Source organism: Telopea speciosissima, chromosome 1 (assembly GCF_018873765.1).
Source record: "Telopea speciosissima isolate NSW1024214 ecotype Mountain lineage chromosome 1, Tspe_v1, whole genome shotgun sequence".
Classification (NCBI taxonomy): domain Eukaryota; kingdom Viridiplantae; phylum Streptophyta; class Magnoliopsida; order Proteales; family Proteaceae; genus Telopea; species Telopea speciosissima.
In genome coordinates this window covers 87,224,561-87,247,639 of record NC_057916.1, presented here as the reverse complement: position 1 = coordinate 87,247,639, position 23,079 = coordinate 87,224,561, and the positions used below count along the sequence as shown (strand labels likewise).

The following is a 23,079-nucleotide window of genomic DNA, read 5'->3' as shown; positions in this document are numbered from 1 at the left end:
ATGCTGGTTCCATGGGAACACGCCTAGTCTCCTCACTTTGTAAGTAGCTACAGACCTCATCAAGAGTGGGAAGTGGGACCGGCCTAAAATTTGGATCCTGATTGGTTCATAATCAGGGTTCAGGCCACCAAGTAAAATGAGGACACGCTCCTTCTCAAGAGTGCGATACACCTTCGCTTCATCCTCTAGGTTGGTCAATTGAAGGTCCCTGTAGTGGTCATACTCCTTCCAAAGACCAACAAAGGTATTATAATATTCAGAAATGGTCCTATCACCCAGCCTCATTGTAATAATTATTTGGAGAAGCTGGTAGACCTTGACAGAGTCACCCAACCTGTCAAAGGTCTGGGAGACACTATCCCAAATTGCCTTGGCAATTTCCTTTCGCATAAACTTTCTCCCAATCTCCGGCTTCATGGAGAAAATCAGCCAAGTCATGATTGTGGAATTTTCGGTCTCCCATTTCTTATAGGCAGGAGAGCCAGGCTCTGGGGCTGTAATAGCACCTATAATATACCCGAGTTTCCCTTTGCTCATAAGGGAAAGCTTCACGGAATGAGACCAGTCCAAATAGTTGGTTTTATCGAGCTTCATAATGGAGATCTGTGGATGTGGGTTCTCAAAAACAAACTGAGGGGCTGCCAGAGTAGGTTGTGAATCAGCCGAACCAAGCCCGGAGACATCTGAATCAACCATATTGTAGAAAACAACTTGACCATAAACCAAGGTATCCAAACCAAGTGGGGAGTACACACTCAACCCAAATATGAAATCCAACACAAGAAATAGTCCCAGCCAAGGAAAAAATAAATACAAACTTTGATATACTCCACCTTAACACTCTCCAAGGAGCAACACCAACTTAAACAAACTCAAAAACTCCAAACAAAGCTGTCCGTAACCATTTCTCAACCAAGGAAATCACACATTTCATTTCAAATGCATAAAAAATGAAAGAGACAGTATGTCACGCCCTCATTCCAATAAAGAATATAATAGTAATAAAAGGGGTGACTGGGATGACACACGTCAGCCCAACACTACCAGGATCATAGATACAGTGTCCCAATCCACAGTCTTAAACTAACATAAATGTCACATCCATATCAGAGTGCAGCAGAAGGTAAAATAATTACATTTCCAAGAGTAAGCATCAATGTGGAAGCGTTAAGATTAATAGTTACATCATATTCAACCTCTATGTGATACAGTATAATAACACAGTGTTTAGACTGACAATGACATAACTATACAAAATAATAGTATAACATGAAAATGTTTGTACAAAGGCTTACAAGCCCCAAAAGAATCAAAAGAGGGGACCAAGTCCCAAGCAGTCACTGTGCTCCATAAGAGCAATCATCACACGGACATCCGTCTCCGTGCTCCTTGACCTCATACTCCGGATCCTCGGATCCAATAGCATCATACCCTGAGGGCTCTACCTCGAGACCCGCAAGACAGTTAGTACCTGTATCAGCATCTAAAAAGGTTGTGTACACGGGGGTTAGCTCCACTGAGTCAGTGAGGGGATGGGAATGCACATACACACAAGGCACAAATAGTCCATGATGAATGATGTTATTAATTCATTTTCCACCTAACACACAATGCTAAGTCGGTAGGTAAGTGCTACAATGATAATTCGGGAATACAATATGGTCCCTTCCTTTCGATGCTACAGATGCAACCTCAATTACCACACGGGAACCCGTGTCGGCCGCAGTCATCACCACCCAGAGGCAGACCCCGATAACCATTGCTACAATGACTAGCCTCTCTACCTCTCCACAGAATCCGACGCTCTGGTTATCCAACACCTAAACCCCTGTTGGTAAGGGTCATAGCATAGGGGACTGATCCTAACCATAGTTATACTACATGAGTTCATCGTGTCGAGAGGTAATCCGGGTGTATCAACGTCCCATTCATCTAACACCCGGGTACCAGCACAACACGACGCATACAGGCAAAATATCGTGCATGTCATCAGTTCAGATAATCCGGGATCCCGGTACCGGCACTTCCTGGCACCGAAACCAAACACAGTCCACATCATAATCCATATCACAAGTATCCAATAACAATATATGCAATAATGCAAGCGTGGTTATGATGACGAGATTAGCATTATGTTTATATATATGAATAGATGCATATAGGCAAACCCAATAAGACCCAAACCCACTCACTTGTCGTTGTTGTATCGCTTGGTGTGGTTGTTAAGGGTTGCACCGGTGCATGCTCTCCTGCGCTACTTTGATTGCCTAGGGATGCATGAAGTAATGTGTTAGAAGGTGTAGGTGGGTCCCATGAGGAGCCCCAAGAATTATTGTAACTTAATACAGAAGACAGCAGGGACGGAAGCAGGGACAGAGGTAGTGCCACTGGTTCCATCTAGGCCCTGGGTCAAAATACATGCGACGGAACATCGGGCGGAATCTCAGTCATGGTTTCGTCCGTTGTTCCACCAGTGTCCTGAGACATCCCCGAGGGGTTTGGAACATCGGACGGAAGCAACCAGGGTGGTTCCGTCCGTTGTTCCACCTAATCGATGTTCATTTTAAATGGGACGGAACTACGGGCGGAGGCCCGATGCCTGGTTCTGCGCACGGGAAAACAGTCATTCCAGGAGCTTTCTTCTCCCAGCCTTTTTCCTTGGGATCCATTGGTCCAAAGGCTAAGAGGGGGTGTCCTAAGCCCTCATAGGGTCACCATGAACCCAGCCATCCCTGATCCTAGGGTTCACTATACATGGCTTCCATTTGACCCCATTTAGGGTTTTAGGGTTTGGCAAACCTTTGGTCAACATTAGCTTGATGAATAGGGTTCCTTTAGGCTTAGATGGGTGTGGAACCCAATTGTAGAGTACCATAGAACATTAGTTCATAACCTTGGGTTCCAAGTGGAACCATAGGTGAAAGTGTGAAACCCATACCAAAATAGATTGAAAGGGAGAGAGAGGAGGGTGGAATGAGGGCTTACCTCAATCATTATAGGGATTAGGGCAGCCACCACCAATCAATCTTTGATCTTGCCCCTTCTTCCTCTTCTCAAGCTTCCTTCAATGCTCCAGCCCTAGCTCCCACGTTTTTGGTTGGTGTGGAATGAATGAGCCATAAAGGCTGGCTCTTATTACTAAGCCAAGTGGCCCTAAGGCCTTGTTGGTTTACCCCTAAGTCAAGACACTCATTTACCTAAGTTGAGCCTTGTGGGCCCACCTATGTGGCCTAATAGGTAGGAGAAGGCCAAGGGTGGGGCCTACTACACTTGGGGATAAGGATCCTAAGTCCGGAGTGCGAGGCTGTGGGTCCCACGTACCAAATTACCATAATACCCTTGACAGCTCGAACGGAATCACCAGCAGTGGTTCCGTTCCTGCTGTCAAGGCTGGATGAGCCAAGAATTGTTGTGGGCTTTGACCCACACATCAAGAGCTTCGAGGAGGGTCCAACCCTGTGAGTGTTGGGGGGCTATGTTCAAGGTATTTGCTCACCTTTCATCTAAGCTCAGTTCCCGAATCCCGAACAGCCGTCTCTTTTCGATGCACACGGCACAGAGGCACCACTTGTTGATGCACGTGGCCACTGGGTTCTCCTTGTGATCCTCTTCGCTCTTGGGACATGTGCTAGGAGGGAAATCAAGGAAATCACCGTCCACGAACCTCCCCCAATCTCAGTTAAGGAACCTTTCTTCAACCGGAAGTCCGGTGTTGCGGTCGATGATCTAATGAGTTGGCTAGACGGCCATTGCAAATAATTCCCCGGCGTATGCTGCTGCTTCGCCTACGTGGCACAACAGTACAATATTACATTAAGGTTTTGGGTGCGGTTGTAACACAGTATCAGTTTTACCTTGGCAGACCGCACGAAAATGAGCAATGTTCAAAAGGCTTCTTCAATCAACCAAAAGGAACATATGGGGCATAACAAGCACGCTTGGGCGATTCTAGTGGTCCAGACCCAAGTCCAAACACACGCTGAGAGAGAGAGAGAGAGAGAAACAGAGCCTGCAATAGGGAGCTGGCGGTAACCCTAGGAGCAGGTTGGTGAGCTTCAAATCTTCAAGAGAGCTTCAACAAAGCTCAAGGATCAACTTCAAACATCTAAATAGGTTGTATAGAGCCTATTTCATACTTCTTCAGCAAGTGTTTCACATAGAAGCCTCCTCTTTGGAATCCTAGGGTACAAGGGATTCCAAAGAGAGGAAAAAAATAGAAGCAAGAAGATGAATACAACTCTCAAACCTGAGAGCTCTGATACTAAGTTGGATTTTAGGTTATGAATGTAAGTAAGAGAAGGAGAGGAAGTTGAAGGAGGAAGAGGGAAGGAGAAGAAGAAGACAAGAGAATAGAAGAGAAGAAGGTTCGGTTGTAATGTGTTGTGTTGGAGAGTATTCTCCACTCAGCTATATCACTTCATTGATAACAAGAGAAATATTACGTCCACCTCCCTGGGGAGGTAAAAGGTAAAAAAGATATAGAAAAAGGAGAAAATAGATTCTAAGGCAACTAGTCAAAAGACTAGTTCCTAAAATACCCTTATTACATAAATTCTAACAACTTTTCCACTAAAATAAGCCCTCTAAGTGACCTATCTGCGTCAGTTTCAAATGATTGAATTGGGTTAATGTAGAAGGTGTTCAACTACGAACATTCTACAGTAGGATCGATAATAGTTGCAGCAGGACACCAAAATAGAACCTAAATCAGAATTAGTAACTTAGTGAACAAGGACCAAACCAGCAGCAGGAATGGCTCCAAAGTAGGATTGAGTGAAGGCCTAGGCATGCGTGGTTTCTGCTCCAAATATCATTCAATTCTAATTGCTGGTTGTGAAGTTATTGAAGTCTGAAGTTTGCAGCAGATTCTGTGCAGAACTGAGATCGCAGGTGCAGCAGTCCTTTACTTGATTGTGTAAACAGCAGCAGCAGTACTTGGTGATGATTGTGGATTGATTCAAATCTTCAAAGAGTTCTCCAGCAGCAGTTTATTGCAGTCCCAAGATGGCAGCAACAGTAGGGGTCGATTGGAAGAACAACAAAAAGAAAAAAGTAAATAGAAGGATAGATAGAAAGGGGGATAGGGATAGGAGTGGGGGGGGGGGGGTAGGCTATCTCAGCCTTGGGTCTCTCACCCACAGCTATCTCAGCTGTTGAAAGGCAAATTCTTTCTCGGAATTGGAGGCAAGCATTGTTTGTAAATTTCATTAATCAATTGGTGGTTCTTTCTTACCATGGGTGCCAATTTTATAGCTTAGGCAAGCTTACAAAATAGAAAGTAAGAAAATTGAAAATTCCTAAAATAAAATAGAAAGTACGAAAAATGGAAACTAATGAAAAATAGAAATCACTAAGGCTTTATAGGATCCAGCCTTCTAAACAACAAGGAACAAAAATTGAAACTAACTAAAATTAGAACCTACCTAAAAACTAAACTTTGGCAGCATTAAGATAGGATCTTTCTCTTTTGGCCCCAAACCTTTCAAGTACTTTGACATGTGGTGCTCCCAAAGGGTTTTTTGGACATTGTCCAAATGGCTTGGAACATCCCTGTGCATTCCTTCTCCTCCCCTCTTCTTGCCTTCTCCAAAAAGCTCAAGAATGTCAAGGTGGCTCTCAAAGTCTGGAATTCCTCCACTTTCGGCAACATTTCTTCTCATGTCTCGTCTTGTCGAGACACCCTCTCCCCCATCCAGCTCCGCCTTCAGGCTGACCCCCTCAACTCCTCCCTTGCAGAAGAGGAGATCCTTGCTGCTTCTGACCTTTCCTCTTCTATCTCCCTTGAGGAAAGCTTCCTTAAACAGAAATCCAGAATCAAATGGCTTGACCTCGGCGACTCTAACACCGCCTTCTTCCACCGCTCTCTCAAAGCCCGCTCCAACTCCAACTCCATCCTCTCTCTTACTTCCTCTAATGGCACTGTCCTCTCCTCTGTGGATGCCATCAAAGCCGAAGCTGTGAGCTACTTCACTGATATCTTTTGCACCCCCTCCTCCCATTCCCCCCTCCCTGCAGACCTTATCAACAAATTCATCCCCCCCCCCACCTCCTCAACTCCCTCAGCTCCATCCCCTCCAACTCTGAGATCACCTCCGCTGTTCGCTTCCACAAAGCTAGTAAAGCTCCTGGCCCCGATGGATTCAGCATGGGATTTTTCACCACTTGCTGGGACATCATCGGTGTTGAGCTTATCAGTGCCATTAAGAGCTTCTTCTTCAACCCTCAGCAGATCTAAAATATCAACCATACCTTCCTTTGTCTCATCCCTAAATCCTCTGGAGCTTCTTCCATGTCTGACTTCAGACCCATCTCCCTTTGTGATCTCCTCTACAACTTCATTGCTAAAATCCTTGCCAACCGGCTAAGCCTTGTCATTGATTCCCTTGTTAGCCCGAACCAATCTGCCTTCATTGCTGGGAGAAGCATCTCGGACAACATCATCCTCTACCAGGAAATTGTCCGAGGCTTTGACCGCAAGTCCCACTCTCCTGCCGCTCTCTTAAAGATCGACATCCACAAGGCTTTTGACTCCATCCGTTGGGATTTCATCTCCCAAGTCCTTCTCAGGATGTCCTTCCCCCCCATTTTTGTCAACTGGATCCACTCCTGCATCTCCACTCCTCGCTTCTCTGTTCTCCTGAATGGTAGTCCTGCTGGTTTTTTCCCCTCCTCAGTTGGTATTCGCCAAGGTTGCCCCTCTCCTTTTCTCTTTTGCCTGTCCCTTGAGGTTCTCTCTCGAAGTATCCAGTCCAAAACTGACCTCCACCTCATCTCCCCTATCCCTAAGTGTAAGCCTACCAACCTGACCCACCTTGCCTTCGCTAATGATCTCATGATCTTCTCTAAGGCTGACCCTCTCTCCATTGCTTCCATCATGTCCTCCCTCAACCTTTTTCAGGGCCTCTCAGGTCTTCGCATTAACCTTTTAAAGTCCCAGATTTTCCTGGCCGGAGTCTCGGACACCACCAAAGCCTCCCTCTCCTCCCTCACCGGTTTTACCATTGGCACCCTCCCTATCCGCTACCTAGGCCTCCCCCTCATCCCTGCCAGGCTTTCAGCCCACCATTGCTCCCCCATCCTGGATCTTCTTCGCAAGAGGTTGCAGCTTTGGAAAGCCAAGCTTTTATCTTATGTAGGTCGCCTCGAGCTTATCAGATCGGTGCTCCAGTCTTGCTACATTTATTGGAGTGGAGTTTTTGGCCTCCCAAAGGCTACCATCAAGGCAACTGAATCTATTATGTGTGCCTTCCTTTGGAAAGGTGTGGACTCTGCTAGATTCCTTCATCCTTTGAGCTGGGCCTCCCTCTGTGTTCCCAAATCTGAAGGAGGCCTGGGGCTAAGGAGAATAAAAGATGTCAACATTGTTGGGTCCATCAAACTTATTTGGAAGATCCTCACCAACAAAACCTCCATCTGGACTTCTTGGTTGTATGCTGGGCCCCTCCGTAGAGATTCCATCTGGACCGTTAGTCCGAGGGCTGACTCCTCCTAGGTTTGGCGCAAAATTCTGCAGATGAGACATTTAGCCAGGGACGCCATTTCGTGCTCAATAGATGATGGTACGTCCACCTTTCTTTGGCTGGACAAGTGGCACCCTTCTGGTGTACTCTCTTCTATTGTGAGCCCCAGAGATATCTACTCCTCCGGATTGGACAGATTTGCCCATGTTGCTGCTATCATCTCCAGAGGCTCTTGGTCCCCTCCCACCTCCCCTCCCCCTCTCGCTGACCTTTGGAGATCCCTTCCCCCCATCCCCCCAGGGCATCGAGGTAGAGGTGACACCATCTTATGGCTCCCCTCCCAATCGGGCAGATTCAGCTCTCACTCCGCTTGGGATTTGGTTAGACACAGAGGGACCCCTTGTCCTTGGTATAGAGTTGTTTGGTTCCGTGGTCACATACCTCGTCATAGCTTCACCTGCTTGGCACGCCCTTGCTAGCTGCCTTCCTACACAAGCCTTCCTTATTTATCGACATATTCAGGTCCCTCCCAACTGCTGTCTCTGTTGGAATGGGACTGAAGATGTCGATCACCTTTTCTTTTCTGGCCCCTTTGCTGCCTCCATTTGGACCTGTGTTCTCCGCCATTGTTGGCCCGGTCGTCGCACTCCTCTTCCTCTCAGTAGGGAATGGATTTGGATTGACATGACATTCGGAGGGAAGTCGATCTGCGACTCGGTTGGCAAGATTGCCTTTTGTGCCACTATCTCTCACATTTGGATGGAGCGCAACTTAGAAGATGGACATCCAACTCCCGCTCTTTCGACATGATTTGGAAGGCCATCTTTTTTTATGTTTCATCTAAAGCTAGATCCCTCCCCCTCTGTGATGTGAAGGATTCCCCAAGGAACAAGCTCATTGTTGTCTCCTGGGGCCTCACTACATCCATTTTGCACCCTAACTAGCCCCTAGTTTCAGCTTGCTGCCCTTGGGCTTGTATATTCCCTCTTTTTCTTTGTAATTAAATTTTTATTCATCCAAAAAAAAGATAGGATCTTTCTTCACTTGATGGGCCCACAAGATATTCTAAAAAGCATCCTCACACAAGGCAAATATGGACTGTGGCACTGTTCACGTGAACAGTATTTGGTCGATTTTCTTCATATTTCGATCTATATCATGGGTGGGTTTTCCTTGGAGTGGAGTGTTGTATTTTAGGGGGGTATGGCGGTTGTCTTCCCTTGTAATTGTTGCTTCATTACTTTCACGTAAAATTTCTTGGGATGCCTGTGGTCCTGGAGCTTCAGGGTCTGAAAAAGAAAAACACTTTTTTGTAAAGGGTACTCTTACCATTGTTCTATTTTTTGGGGCTTACAAGTCAAAAGTAAATGCCATCAGCATTACCGAATTTATAGCATGCATAACAAAGTGCAGAGACCTCTCTCTATGGCTTATTTCATTTCTTCTTCTGATCTTCTGTACAAAAAAAAAGGGCGTACCCAATGCATGAGGTTTCCACCGCTACAAGGTCTGGGGAGGGGCAGATATGTACGCAGCCTTACCCCCGCTTCGCGGAGATGCTTTTTCCCAATTCGAACCTGCAACCACCAGATTGCCATGGAGCAACCCTACTGTTGTGTTGAGGCCCACCCTCGTCTTCTGTGCAAACAATTAGCTATTATTTCGGATTCTACTTCGAACTCACGAATTATCGAAAAAGAAGGGCATTCCCAGACGTGACTAGAGAATAGCTCGAAGGAGATGTGTTGGTATTAGTCGGAGCTGGGCTGCTGGCATAGATAGTCAATTTTTCCATAAATGGTAGGCATAGAAACAGAAGCAAGAGCTTCAAAGGGAAACAGGTCCCAATCCATAAACATCTGAGTCAAAGTAGAGCTAAGGCAGGGCCCAAGTCCAGCAGCCCCTAAAAAAGCATTTCAAAGTCGGGAATTTCACTCCAAAGAGGTCTCGCCCCGAAGCGCAAAGCCAAGCTGGGATTAGGATCATTTCTTTTCACTAAGACAAGTTAACTATTGCTGAACCAAAGATGGATACTCCCCCCCCACCCCCCTCCTCCTCCTTCCTTACCTCCGGTAACCTCCCTTGTTCCCACCTTCACCACACCCTTCTCCCGCTCCTCCACCATTATCAATCCGTCATCCTCCACTTCCACCGCCAACATCGCCAACACCTCCACCCTTCCCCCTCCTCCACCTCCACCCTCCACCCTCCCCACCTCCGTTGGACCTAAACCATGGTCCTCTCTCTTTCCACAGCAATCTCCTTCGCCCCACTCCGACACCAATCTCCACTATGTCAAACCACCCTCTGAGAATAGTTTACCCTTCGCGCACTGCCCCAACTCCCTCTTATCTCTTGAAATCTCTAAATGGCAGTCTTGTTTGGTGGGTCATTTCCTTGGTCCTAGACCCTTGTTCATCATCGTTAAAGCTTCACTCTCCAAGCAATAGAAATCTTTTGGTTCACTGGACGCTTTCCTTCTCGATAACGGAGTGTTTATCTTCAGATTTTTCTCTGATGAGGCCAAAGCCCGAGCCCTTGATGGTGTTCCCTGGATGGTTGGCCCCAAACCAATCTTCCTCCGCCAATGGTCCCCTCATCTCTTGCTCCACAAGATCGACCTCAGCACTATTCCCTTGTGGATCACCCTCCTTGGCCTACCTCTACATTATTGGACTCAAGAATGCCTTAGCCGCATAGGCTCGGTCATCGGTTACCCATTGCACACTGACGCTAGAACTCTCAAGATGGATTGTCTCTCCTTTGCTCGTATCTGCGTTGATGTCTCTGCTGAGGATCCTCCTCCCTCTTCCATTACCATTTCAGAGGATGATGGTTTCAGCTTTGTACAACCTGTCAAGTTTGAGTGGATCCCCCCTTACTGCAATCATTGTAAAACCTTCAGACACTACTCTAAGGCTTGTGCTGCCTCTGCTCCTCTGTCCTTTGCTGCTATTGGAGCTTCTCTGGCTTCTTCGGTTGGCCTCGCACAGCCCTCGATTGCAGTATCTCCTTCAACGACTATGGCTCCTCCTACGCTGGTTCAAGATCCCCCCTCTCTCGTTGCTCCTGGAACGAGGTCTATTACCAGAAAAGAATCCCGCACCAGGTCTTCATCAGTTCTTTCTGGTCCATCTACTTCCCCTTGACGAGGAAGATCCACTGCTCGCTGCCATCACAATCGTCTCCACCATCACAGTTGCCGCCGTGGAGATCGTTTCGCCGCTAGCCCTCCTCCGTGCACGATTGAGACCTCGAACTCTGTTCCCTTGGACAACGTAGCCCCTGTTGCTCTGACTTCCTCTCCGTCAGCTCCACTGACATCTGAGCAACACCTTTTAAGCCTCGAAGACCCTATTGGCCGAAGCAATCATCTGTTGGAAGATCCTTTTAATGATAGTACAGATTTGCCTGAAGCCTCTGAACAGGCTCAGCTAATGCCCTTACAAACGACCGACGTCGTTTGCTCTGTGCTTGGAAGACCTGATTCGCCTTCCCCATCCCCTGTTGTGTCGATTTGCAGGTTGCTCAGCTTACTAGCTCCTCCAGTCGTAGTCACCGTCGACGTCCAGGCTAGTCTGGCTAGCTTTTGCCATTCCCGTGCTAAGACATCGCTTCCTGTGAGAAGGTTTGCTTCCCCTTTTCTTATTTCAGATTTTTCTCCCCCCCCAATCCCTTTTATCCTCTCCCCTTCCCATTTTACCCCCCTCTTACCACGTGGACTCATTCACGCTTCAAACCCCTTCATACTCACCCACCCTTGGGGCCTTCTCACTTAGCCCACCAAACCTCTTCTCCTCATTCCCTGTCTATTAACCCCTCTCCCTTTGCCGGGCCCTCTCTTCAGCCTTACCCACGTCCAAACTTGGCCCATTCCCCTGCCCAAATCCAATCCTTCTTCACTTACAACCTACCCCTCTTTCAACCCCCAGTCCATCTTTACCAAAAACACTACCCCAACCCTCCTATAGTCATTACCACTCCCACCCTGACCCGATCCACTTCTGTCCCTCTTCTCCCTTCCCTCTTGCCTACCCCCTGTTCTCCCCTTTGATTCCCCTGTGTCCCCATCCCCCCTCCCCCTCCCCTCTTGGTTGCCCTACCTTATCTGCTGAGTTCCACCCATTTCTTCATGGTGCGGTTCTGACCCTCCCCCCTCGTTGGCCATTTGTTAGCAGCTCGGCCATTCCCTACTCCCGTAGATGGTACAGGAGTACCCCCCTTGGTAATCCATACCCCTCTCCCTCTAGTTTCCCATGTCGGCTGGGTTTATTTAGAATGTCAGGGGTCTTAACTCCTTGGCTAAGCATCAGGATATTAGATCCTTCATTAAGTCTACCCACTCCTCTTTCTGCGCTCCTTGAAACTCGTGTTCTTCATGAGAATGCGGCCCGTATTGCTGCTTCCATCGCCCCTGTTTAGTCTCTTCTGTCCAACTACAAACTAATGGTCGTATCTGGATCCTCTGGAACCCCTCTAAAATTCACATTACCATCTCTTACTCCTCTTCCCAACTTCTCCATCTCCGTTTCTCCATTCCTAACTCCCCCGCCTCCTTTATTTTTATGATCTATGCTTGCAACCAGGCTGCCAATCGTGTGTCCCTTTGGACTGATCTCTCTCTCTCTCTCTCTCCTCAAATCTGGGATGGATTCCCTCCCTTGGGGAGTGGGTGGTGATTTCAATGTTGTGAGGTCCCAGTCGGAGAAAATTGGGGGTAGACCCATTGATCCTTCTTCTGTCAACTTCTTTAACGACTGCATTGAGGATCTTGGTATTGAGGATCTCAGATGGTCAGGTTCCCCCCTCACTTGGCACAATCGCCGAGTGGGAACTGATCGCATTGGTTGCAAACTTGATAGATTCCTCACCAACGAAGCTTAGCTCTCCTCTTTTCCCCATTCCCATGCCTCTTTCCTTCTCCAAGGTCTGTCTAACCACTGTCCCTGCCACTTCATTATTCATCCCTATTCCTCTATTGGTACCAAACCTTTCAAATTCTTTGACATGTGGACCTCCCATCCCCTCTACCTTCCCACCATCCTGAAAGCTTGGCGCATCCCTGTCTCCTCCCCCTCCTTCCCTCTCATAGCCTTAGCTAGGAAACTTCGCTACACCAAGTTCGCCCTTGAAAGTTGGAATCTATCCACTTTTGGCAACATCCCTTCGTGCCTTTCTTCCTGTCGTTCCGACCTTTCCCTTGTCCAATCCAGGCTTCAGTCAGACTCCCTCAACCCTGATCTTGCCATTGAGGAGAAAAGGCTCTCCGAAGAACTCTCCTCTCTCTCCTCCCTCGAGGAAAGTTTCTTGCACAAAAAATCCCGCATTAAGTGGTTGGATCTCAGAGACTCCAATTCCGCTTACTTCCATCGTTCCTTAAGAACTAGGCAGAACTCCAACTCCATCACCTTACTACATGCTCTTGATGGGACTCCTCTCTCCTCTATCCCTGATATTAAGTCAGAAACCATCTCCTTTTTCTCTTCTCTCTTCAATCCCCCCTCTCCCCCACCCCCTCCCCCTCCCCCTTCCCTCTGGCCTTATTTATAAGTTCATCCCTCCTCTCTTAGCTGATTAGCTCCTTGCCATCCCCTTTGATGGGGAAATCTCTAAGGCTATTCTCTCCCATAAATCCAACAAAGCCCATGGCCCTGACGGTTTCAGCATGGGTTTCTTTCTTAGCTGTTGGGATTCAATCAAAGGTGACCTTTTCAAAGCCTTTCGCAGCTTCTTCTTCAAGCCCAACCAACTTGCTCAGGTCAATCAGACTTTCATCTGCCTCATCCCTAAAAAAGATGGAGCGACCTCTTTATCCATATCCCTCTGCAATCTTCTCTACAAGTTCATTGCCAAGATCCTCGCCAATAGAATCTAGGTGGTCATTCCATCCCTGGTCAGCGCCAACCAACCCGCCTTTATCTCTGGCAGAAGCATAACGGACAACATTATTCTCTGCTCTGAGATTGTGTGGGGTTTTGATCGCAAATCTCACTCTCCTGCGGCCCTTATGAAAATAGACCTTCATAAAGCTTTCGACTCCCTCCGCTGGGACTTCATTTATGATGTGCTTTCCCAAATGGGCTTCCCCCCCGCTTTTGGTCATTGGACTTATGCCTGTATCTCTTCCCCCACCTTCTCTGTTCTTGTCAATGGCTCCCCCGCTGGCTTTTTTCATTCTAAAGTTGGCATCCGCCAAGGCTGCCCTCTCTCCCCTTTTCTTTTCTCCCTGGCTTTGGAGGTCCTCTCTAGGAGCCTCCAATCCAAAACTGACATTCATCTCATTTCCCCTATTCCAAAATGCAAGCACATCAATCTCACCCATCTGGCCTGTGTAAATGACCTGATGATTTTCTCAAAGGCCTCCTCCTCCTCTATCTCCACCATCATGGACTCCCTCCGCCTCTTTGAATCTCTCTCAGGTCTCCGTATCAATATCTTCATATCCAAAATCTTTCTCTCTGGCATTCCTGACTCTGACAAAGAGACCCTCCTGCGTCTGACTGGCTTCTCTATTGGTTCTTTCCCTGTTAAATATCTTGGTTTCCCCTTAATTCCTGCCAGGCTGTCTAGCCATCACTGCAATCCCATGCTTGATAATATCCGTAAGTGTCTTCAGCTTTGGAATGCCAAACTCCAATCCTATGCTGGCAGACTTGAGTGCATTCGTTCGGTCCTTCAAGCTTCCTACATCTATTGGAGTGGTATCTTCAGCATCCCAAAAGCCACCATAAAGGCTATGGACTGCACCTTCTGCGTTTTCCTCTGGAAAGGGACTGACACCTCTAAATTCCTCCACCCTACCAGTTGGAAGTCCATCTGTCTCCCCAAATCTGAGGGAGGTCTTAGCATTCGTCGCATTCGCGACTCCAATATTGCGGGCATTTTCAAACTTATTTGGAAAATCTCCTCTCGCCAGGACTCCATCTGGGTCAATTGTGTTTACTCCCACCTCCTCAAGGCGGAGTCCATTTGGTCAGTCTCTATCCCATTTGACTCCTCTTGGATATGGCGTAAGATTCTCTTACTCTGTCCTCTCCCTCCGTGGTATCTCAACCTCCATTGCTGATGGCTTCACCACCTCCCTCTGGCTTGACCCTTGGCACCCTTTAGGGGTCCTCTTCAATACCTTCGGTCCTAGATCGATCTATTCCTCTGGTCTCCCAAAAGCCTCCCCACTCTCCTCCCTTATTTCTCTAGGCTCTTAGACCCCTCCCCCTTCTCTCAATCCCGCCATCCTCTCCCAAATCTGGTCATCCCTCCTTCCCCCCCTCATGCGGATAAGGTTAAAGCTCCCTTCCCCCAACGGCCTCTTCATCTCCAGCTCAGCCTGAAATTTTGTTCGAGACCCTAGCCCCATCGTCCCCTGGCACAAGTTAATTTGGTTCAAAGGTCATATCTCTCACCATAGCTTCACTATCTAGAGAACCCTTAGATCTTGCCTGCCCACCCAAGCTTTCCTCATACACCGCAATATCCCTGTCTCCCCTTCTTGTACCCTTTGTTGGAGTGGCCATGAAGACATCCCCCACCTCTTCTTTGCTTGCCCTTTCACCTCCCCCATCTGGAAAAAAGCCCTTTCCTCGATCTGGCCTCGTAGCAGGAGGATCCCTGTCTTTGAGCGAGAATGGCTATGGCTGGGCATGACTTTCTCTGGGACCTCTATCTGTGACACTATTGGGAAGCTTGTGTTTGGCGCCGCTATTAATCATATCTGGATGGAAAGGAACCTCAGGAGATGGACTTCCAACTCTCGATCTTTTGATCTGATTTGGAAAGCCATCTCCTTTGACATATCCTCCAAGCTCAATTGCATTTATCATAGGCATTTTTTGGATACCCCAAGGAACAGGCATATTGTTGTATCCTGGGGTCTTGATTCGTCTCTTTTGCAGTCTCCCTCCTCTGCGTAGGTCGGGTTGATTGCTCTTCCCCCCCCCCCCCTCTCTCTCCTTTCCCCCTTTCTTTTGTTTCCCCTTGTATTCCCCCCCCCTCCTTTGCTCCCTGCCCCCTCCTGGGGTTCGGTAATATATTTATTTACCAAAAAAAAAATTAACTATGGCTGTAAGCCTATAACTTAAAATTTTACCAACATTTTAAACCTTGAGCCTGATTATAATTGACTGCTGTGCTGAAGGTGAAGGTTATCTATCACAGAAAGTAGCTGTACACTGGTTGCAAAAGGTGGATATGTGATGATTATTTGGTTATATGTTTGTAGGATAAAGTTGGGGAGAAGTGTCATGAAACAACCCTTCACACTGATGATTTGGAGGACTCTCTTACCATGTTGAAGTCGATGAAAGAATGCGGTCTGCCTCTCACTGATGAGATGATTAAAGACATTAAAAAATCTGTACTTATTATGTCATCAGTACAACCACAAAGAGGGTATTCCCAACTTGTGAACTTTATGTGAGATCTGCTCATCATGATTTGTGTAATTGCATTGCTCTCTTGAGAAGTTGCTTATCCATCTTTAGTTATGCATTACAGTGGCCTCTCTTTTAACTGATAAGCATGGTGGGAAGATTTTTTATACTGTTATAAAACAGTATTTATTTGTAAGTGATAGTTGTAGAACTTTTTTTTTTTTTTTAAATACTCTTTCATTAGAAAGTTACATGTAGTGGGACAATGTTCAATGAAAAAAATGAGGAAGTCTATGGAGTAAAGACATCTAATTAAGAAAATAATTATAGTATGATGCATTCTTGAAAATTTCCTCTGACATCATTTTACGCAAATGATGCTTCCTTTTTCTTAATAAATAACATAAACTTTATTAATATAGGTGATGCACTTGCATTAGACATTAACCCTGTATGGAGGCCCACAAGGGGCTGGTCTAATGGGCTGAAATTGACCTTTGGGTAGTTATATTATAAGTTGAGCCTTTCAATTTTTTGGTTTTCATTGTAATGGGCTTAAGTTATACGTGTTTGAGATCATGGTTCAAAATCTCGCGATATTTCGCCGAAATATCGCTTAATTTCGTATATCTCGAGCTTACCGAGATGCGAAATCAGGTCGAAATGAAAAAATACCATATTTCGTCGATATCTCGTGAGATATCGTGAGATATCGACGATATCTCGTGAGATATCGACAATATCTCGATATCTCGTGAGATATCGACAAAATATGGTATTTTGGCTTAAAGTGTCACGTGAAGGGGGCTTTAATACAATATTTCGCAAATTTCGGTCCATATTTCGACGAGAGCTGCATTTGCTAAGGAATTTCAGTCTTTTGCCTATTCTTCCACTCTTCCAAGCTCTCATCCAACACTCTAGCCATTGTTGAAGCACATTGTTGTCGGATTTTCGCGGTAAACTCATCGGAGGGTCATCTAAGCTCATCATCCAAGCTTTTTTCCACTATTTAAGGTAAATTCTATTCCTCTAAAACTATTTTTTGAAAAGACTATGTACAAATTTTGTTGGATGGTGATGATATTAATATATGTTAGACACCGAGGCCGATCTATAGCCTCACAAAGTGTCGAAATTTTTTTCCATATGTTTTTTTTTTTTTTCTGGTTTTAAAAATTCATTTTCCTACAATTAAAATAGGAAATAATTAGGGGTAACATGACTTAGATGGTAATGAATTAAATATATGTTAGACACCAATGGCCGATCTACGGCTTCACGGTGTCGGATTTATTTTTCTGCTCTTAAATAATTATTTTAATTTTCTCACATACCACTCCATTGGCATCGGATTATGGTGCATCACAACCTTACGATGGATATAGATATGGATCATCATCATATGGGCAGTTTAGTGGGGTAGGGGACTATGACTACGTCAGTCCCGGGACATCTCTGGATCATCTTTTTGTAAATAACATCTTTGCATACCCTAGCGGACCTAACTACCAACCTCACCAGCCATACATGCAGCCAATGCCATCGCCTCTTGCGCGCGCCAACATCATATCACAGGTGGATCATCTTCTTCACGACTGGATCGATTGGTAACCCTAGTTTATATCCTAGGATAGGTTACCTACGATATGTTGATGATTCCATTTACGTGACACTTGTGGATGACTACACTCGTTTCTTCTCCGATTCTATACCGTGGTCCACATATGTCCTTCAAACAGAGAGCAATGGACGTCGACTCCAGCGAGGCATGAGTGGGATTGATCCAGGGGAGCCACAGCAACTACTATTAGCAGTTTAGCACTTGTAATTTGTAACTTAAGTTGTGATTTCATTGATCTATGAACTTGTGAGTTGTGACTTGTGAGTTGCGAGTCTTGTGACTTACTAACTTTGACACTTAGTGTATTGCCTTTAAGGCTTTAAGCGAGTTATTGAATATTATGGAGTTTATGAGAATCATGGCACTCATCAATGTGTATTGGCTTTAACTTGATATGTGATGAAGTTAAATACTATTATTAAATATTAACTGCCTAATCTATGTGTATTTAACTATTTATACATTAGGGCCGGCGACCGTATGTCAATCAAGGGTGCAAGCCCAAAACACCAATTTGAATTCACATTTTTACAATTTTATGGTTTAAATGTGTTTATTAAGCTTAAATAAGGCTGTCCATGAAGTTTCAGGCCTAGATATGGCCAAAAACCCCCCGAGATAGACCCCCGAAATATTGCAGAAAAAATGCAATATTTCGGTCATATTTCGCGATATCTCGGATATTTCGGATATCTCGGTAGGCCCGAGATACCGATATATCGCGAGATATAGTACTATGTTTGAGATAGATTAGGATTCTTGATAACTTTTAATAGTTATGTTTTGAGGTTATTTACTTAATTGAGTGTCTGAGAATGATTGGGAGTCTTTTAAGAATTTCGGATGGTCTTTATATCTGTTGTACACCCTCCATCAATTAAGGATGTTTTAAGTAAAGAAATTTGAGTTTTTTTTTCCCCGAGTTTTGGTGCTGTCGAGCAATGCCTACAGGATTAGCATCCCATAACTGATTTCCTTTCTTCTTCTAGTCTGCTTTTTACTGGTGCGATCTTTCATTTCACTTCTTCTTTTCTGTTCTTATGCTTTCTGCTCTGGATCTGTCCATTGATTCTGTAGCTTTCTAGGTTTCCCATCTCCATTAGGTTTGTTTCATTATTCTAAATCTGTTAAATTTTTTGCAGACATTTTATGCTGTCTGATTAGAGCAATCAACCACAATTTTATGCATATCAGATTTGTTTTGGTTGAGTTACTCAACTTTCTCTTCTTGTTGTTAGTCCTTATCTTTGATGCTGTTGTAAAATCGTAAGATAATCTTCGATCGGAATTATCTGGTTTGGGATTAGCACTGCATTAGAAAGATAATGTACAACCACAACCCAGAGACCTTAGGCCTCTGGACATAGACAACATACATAAAGCACAAAATAGAAAGACTTGACATGAACTGAACTATACTGCCACAGTTAAAGTAGATCCTTGATCACCATTGATTTATCCCAGCCCCTTGCTTAGCAAACCGATCAGCTATGTCTTTTGGAGACCTTGGTTTCCACTAGAATGAGCAGTTCATCTGTGAAGAAAGGTGTCTTGTGTGCTTAATGAATAAAAACCCCAAAGTATGACATCAATCAATTGGTCAGGTTGGACAGGGTTACTGTAGAAGCAACTTCAGAAAAGGTAACACAAAAAAATCCAGAATTTAAACAATCAAGAACTGCTCGTTCACAGATCTGATTAGGGCCAAATTCTGGTCAAGGATTGTGACCAAGGGTTTGACTCTCTGGAAACAGCCTCTCCGCTATGCAGGGGTAAGGCTGCGTACATTATGACCCTCCCCAAACCCTGCAGTGGCGGGAGCCTCATGCACTGGGTACAGAAAGATAGGTCCAGCTACTGGATTATAACTCCAAAATCTTACTTGCAATCAATGGCTGGATGGCGAGATATTTAACATTAATAGGTGCAGAAAAAGTACCCAAAAACAGGGTACCACAGTCTCCACAAGCAGTAAATGGAACTGTTTGAAGTTACTTCAATCGATCAGCATCATGTAAAACCCTATTCCTTCATGAAGCTTCACTAGGGTTTAAGAAGAAAGGTGCAGCATAGGTTGCTGCCCACCAGGGAAAGAAAAAAAAACTGAAGAACCCTTCAAAGGGAATGCGGTTGCAAAGTAATGATCAACCTTGCTCTGATACCATGTGACAGTATTAATCAAGGTTAGATCAGTACCAATGCATGAGAAGGAGGAGGAATAAGGAGAAAACAAAAGTACCGTGAGAAAGAATGAATAGAACACCTCACAGTAGTAGTATGGCCTTTAATTAGCAAGAGTTTAAGTCATAAAAATATTACAATACTACTCCCACAAATAGTATCACCATACACCATAGACAAAACTAACCTTACAAAGAAAACAAATTCCATAGATACCCATATTGATAACAATTAACTTTCACATCACTTCAACCCATCATCTTTGGCCTTGTCCTCTTTACCGGTGCATTGGAGCTGGTTTTCAGTGCATCTGATCTATGCCAAAATGCTAGAAATTTTTAAATGTCGGCTACTAATACTGATGTATCCACTCACCTCCTTTTGTTTTCCAAGTAAAATTTCTTAAAAGTGACTTTCTGAATGCTATGAAGTTGCCAATCTGAAACTATGGTTTGTGAATCAGGTTAATCCATAACCAAAAATCAGGTTTTGAGATTGGTAAAAGTAGCTCTTGGGGTGCAGTTTCTTATGATCGTAATGCATTAGGTGTTCAGCAAGATGAAGGGAGTCATGGCAATTATCTCTCTGCAGTATTGAAGTTGGCAAAGCAGAGAGCTATGGGTCTTAGATGGCCCGAACTTAATTCCAAACAGCAAAGAGGACCTGATGGTGAGAAACTTGTATTCTTTCTTGATTCTTTTGCTTTGTTTGTAGGTAACCAGGCTATTTTGATCTAGCTAGGTCAAGAAACTGACGAGCTGCCACTGTCTAGTCGGATTGTAGATGAGCAGCTTGATAAAGCTGCAATGGTTACTGGAAGCTTGGCAGGTCATGATTTATCATCAGTTATGGAAAAGTATGATCATTTCAGAGCTATAAGAGAAGTCAAACTAAAGGAATGGTTGGAGGGACCAGATAATCTGAACGTTACTCAAGCCGACATTCTCCCTTCCACTTCGTCCACACCTGCTCACGCAGGTGCTTCCCTCTAAGGCGGAACACTCCCCTTGAGAGCATCAAAGCTGGCAATGCGAAACAAACTTTATCTTGAAAACGCATGAATATGAAAAATAAAGCCTGTATATTTTATTGTATAATTCTCTTCTGGTTTGGGTAGTGGGAAGCTATGGTCACTAATGCTAAGAAACTATCACCATGTAGATGGGTTATTTTCTAGTGGTCATTTGGGCTTTGCCTTGTTACTTTATTGCCTATTTTCAACACAAATAATAATTGAAAAATAGGATCATATTCTGAACTGTCAAATACTAATTCACTTTACCATTGCCTGACCATAAACTGCCTTGATTCTTATTTGTGCAAATTCGATTTTGGCTGATAGATTCATTACATTTTTTTCTTCCTCTAATGCTAAAAGAAGAGCTTACGTAGACATGACTGTCAGTGCAGTGCAGTGAAGTACAGAACAACTTACACTTGATTGAGACAAAATATAGCTGGGACTGACTCAGAAAGTAGTAAGCATGACTCTTTCCTATTTGGATATATAGTTGGACTGTAACCAAAGGGGAGGTTCAGAAGACCAAATTTTGTAAGGCCATTTCCCCAAGGACTAGGAAGCACTTCTTTGTTTCCCATTTGGGACTGATGATTTGCATGATGAAACAAATGTGGAAAGACTTGGGGAGAAATAATATCAACTAGAACAGTGAAGAGTCCCACTGATCTCTCTTATCTTTGTAATTCCCAAGTTCTTGCAGTACATTAAGCCATCTCTGATAAGCGCTTGCATCTGCTCTATGCTCACTCCCTCTGTAGATGATCCTGCCTCCAGCTTCCACAAAGAGCTTTTGTCTTGCAAAATCCATCCACAAGCCACCTTATCTGTGAAGGAATCAAAGTGCCATCACATGCAAGGATTAATTATTCTTTGCTCGAGCTGACTGTTCAGTAGGTAAATAATCCATTAGGAATTTTCTTCCAAAAAATGAGGTCATCCCCACCATTCAAAAGAAGAACATCGGGGAGATCTCCCCAGGCACTGATCAAGTCGAAGGAACCAAAGAATCTAGGAAGCCAATCACCTTCGCTAATTATATCCGAGACCAGTCCCCAAATTTTTTGATCAAAACCCCTTGGGGGTGCCATTTATCAAGCCAGAGTCTAGTTAATTGACCAAACCCAATAATATGGTGGATGTGGGGTTCAACCAAATCTCTATACTTTAGCACCTTGCACCAAACCCAAGAGCAGTTTTGGGGGGTTTTAGCAGTCCAAATGGAACCATTCTTTAAATAACAGGTATTAAGCCATCTAATCCAAAGGGTGTCCTTTTTAGATGCGATCCACCAAATTTGCTTAAGGATACCTACAATATTCATATTAGAGATTCTTCAGATTTCTAACCCCCCTTCATCCTTAGGTTTGCAAATATTATCCCAATAAACATAGTGTACCTTACGTTCCAGAGAAGGCCCGATCCAAAGGAAGTTTGAAAAGATGGATTCCAGCTTCTGTTTGACTCCACTAGGAAGGGTAAAGATTCCCGACCAATAAATGTAGCATCCTTGAAGGATATAACTGAGAAGTTGCAACCGGCTAGCAAAGGATAAAAAATGAGCTTTCCAACCATCAACTCTTCACCTCACCAGATCAAGGATAGCGGAACAGTCTACCAAAGAAAGCTTGAGAGAAATTAGGGGGACACCAAGGTACCGTATGGGTAATTTAGTATCCACAAAATTCGTTAATTCCAAAAGTTGCAATCTAGCCATTTTGGTAAGGCCCCCTAAGATAATAGAGGACTTAGCTCTATTGAGTTTCAACCCAGAATAGGTGTGAAATTCATCTAGAGCCCCCAAACAAGCTGAAATTGAATCTGAGGCAGCCTTCACAAATATCATCAAATCATCTGCAAGAATGAGGTGAGAAAGATGGGAGCTTTTGCATCTAGGGAGGAGACTAATTCGGCCTTCAACTTCCAACTTCCTCACCAAGGCAGAGAAGCCTTCCATGGCAATAGTGAAAAAGTAAGGGGAAAGGGGATCTCCCTGTCTTATCCCTCTTCTTCCTTTAAAATAACGTGTAGGGCTCCCATTAAGAAGTATCAAGTAGCAGGGGGTGTCAACACAAGCCTTCACCCAATTGATGAATTTGTGGGAGAAGCCCATCCTTTCCATGATCTCAAAGAGGAATTTCCTGCTTAGGGAATCATAGGCTTTATGTAGGTCAATTTTCAGCACCGCCGTTGGAGTTGTCCCTTTCTGATCAATGCCTCTCACCACATCATGACACACAAGAATATTATCCACAATGGATCGCCCTTTGATAAAAGCAGACTGGGCGCCACTGACCACCTTCCCAACAACCCCTTGTAGCCTATTAGATAAAATTTTTGTAATGATTTTATAAAATAGGTTACAAAGGGCTATTGGTCTATAACCGGCAAAAGAGGTAACATCTCCGATTTTCAGAATAAGGCTGA

The 23,079-nt window shown here is 44.8% G+C and overlaps 1 protein-coding gene across 2 annotated transcripts in view; it reads left to right on the top strand.

Annotated features, from left to right (window-relative positions):
- Nucleotides 1-20,763, top strand: part of LOC122657954 — a 48,370-nt gene extending 27,607 nt beyond the window's left edge. Inside the window, exons 3-5 of one of the 2 annotated variants that reach the window (XM_043852774.1) lie at nt 15,679-15,848; nt 20,098-20,303; nt 20,376-20,763. In XM_043852774.1, coding sequence (XP_043708709.1) covers nt 15,679-15,848; nt 20,098-20,303; nt 20,376-20,626 — 627 coding nt within the window. In that variant the 3' untranslated portion in view covers nt 20,627-20,763. The remainder of the gene's footprint in view (nt 1-15,678; nt 15,849-20,097; nt 20,304-20,375) is intronic. The other variant, XM_043852767.1, reaches the window with a different exon arrangement.
- The last annotated feature ends 2,316 nt before the right edge of the window (nt 20,764-23,079 follow it).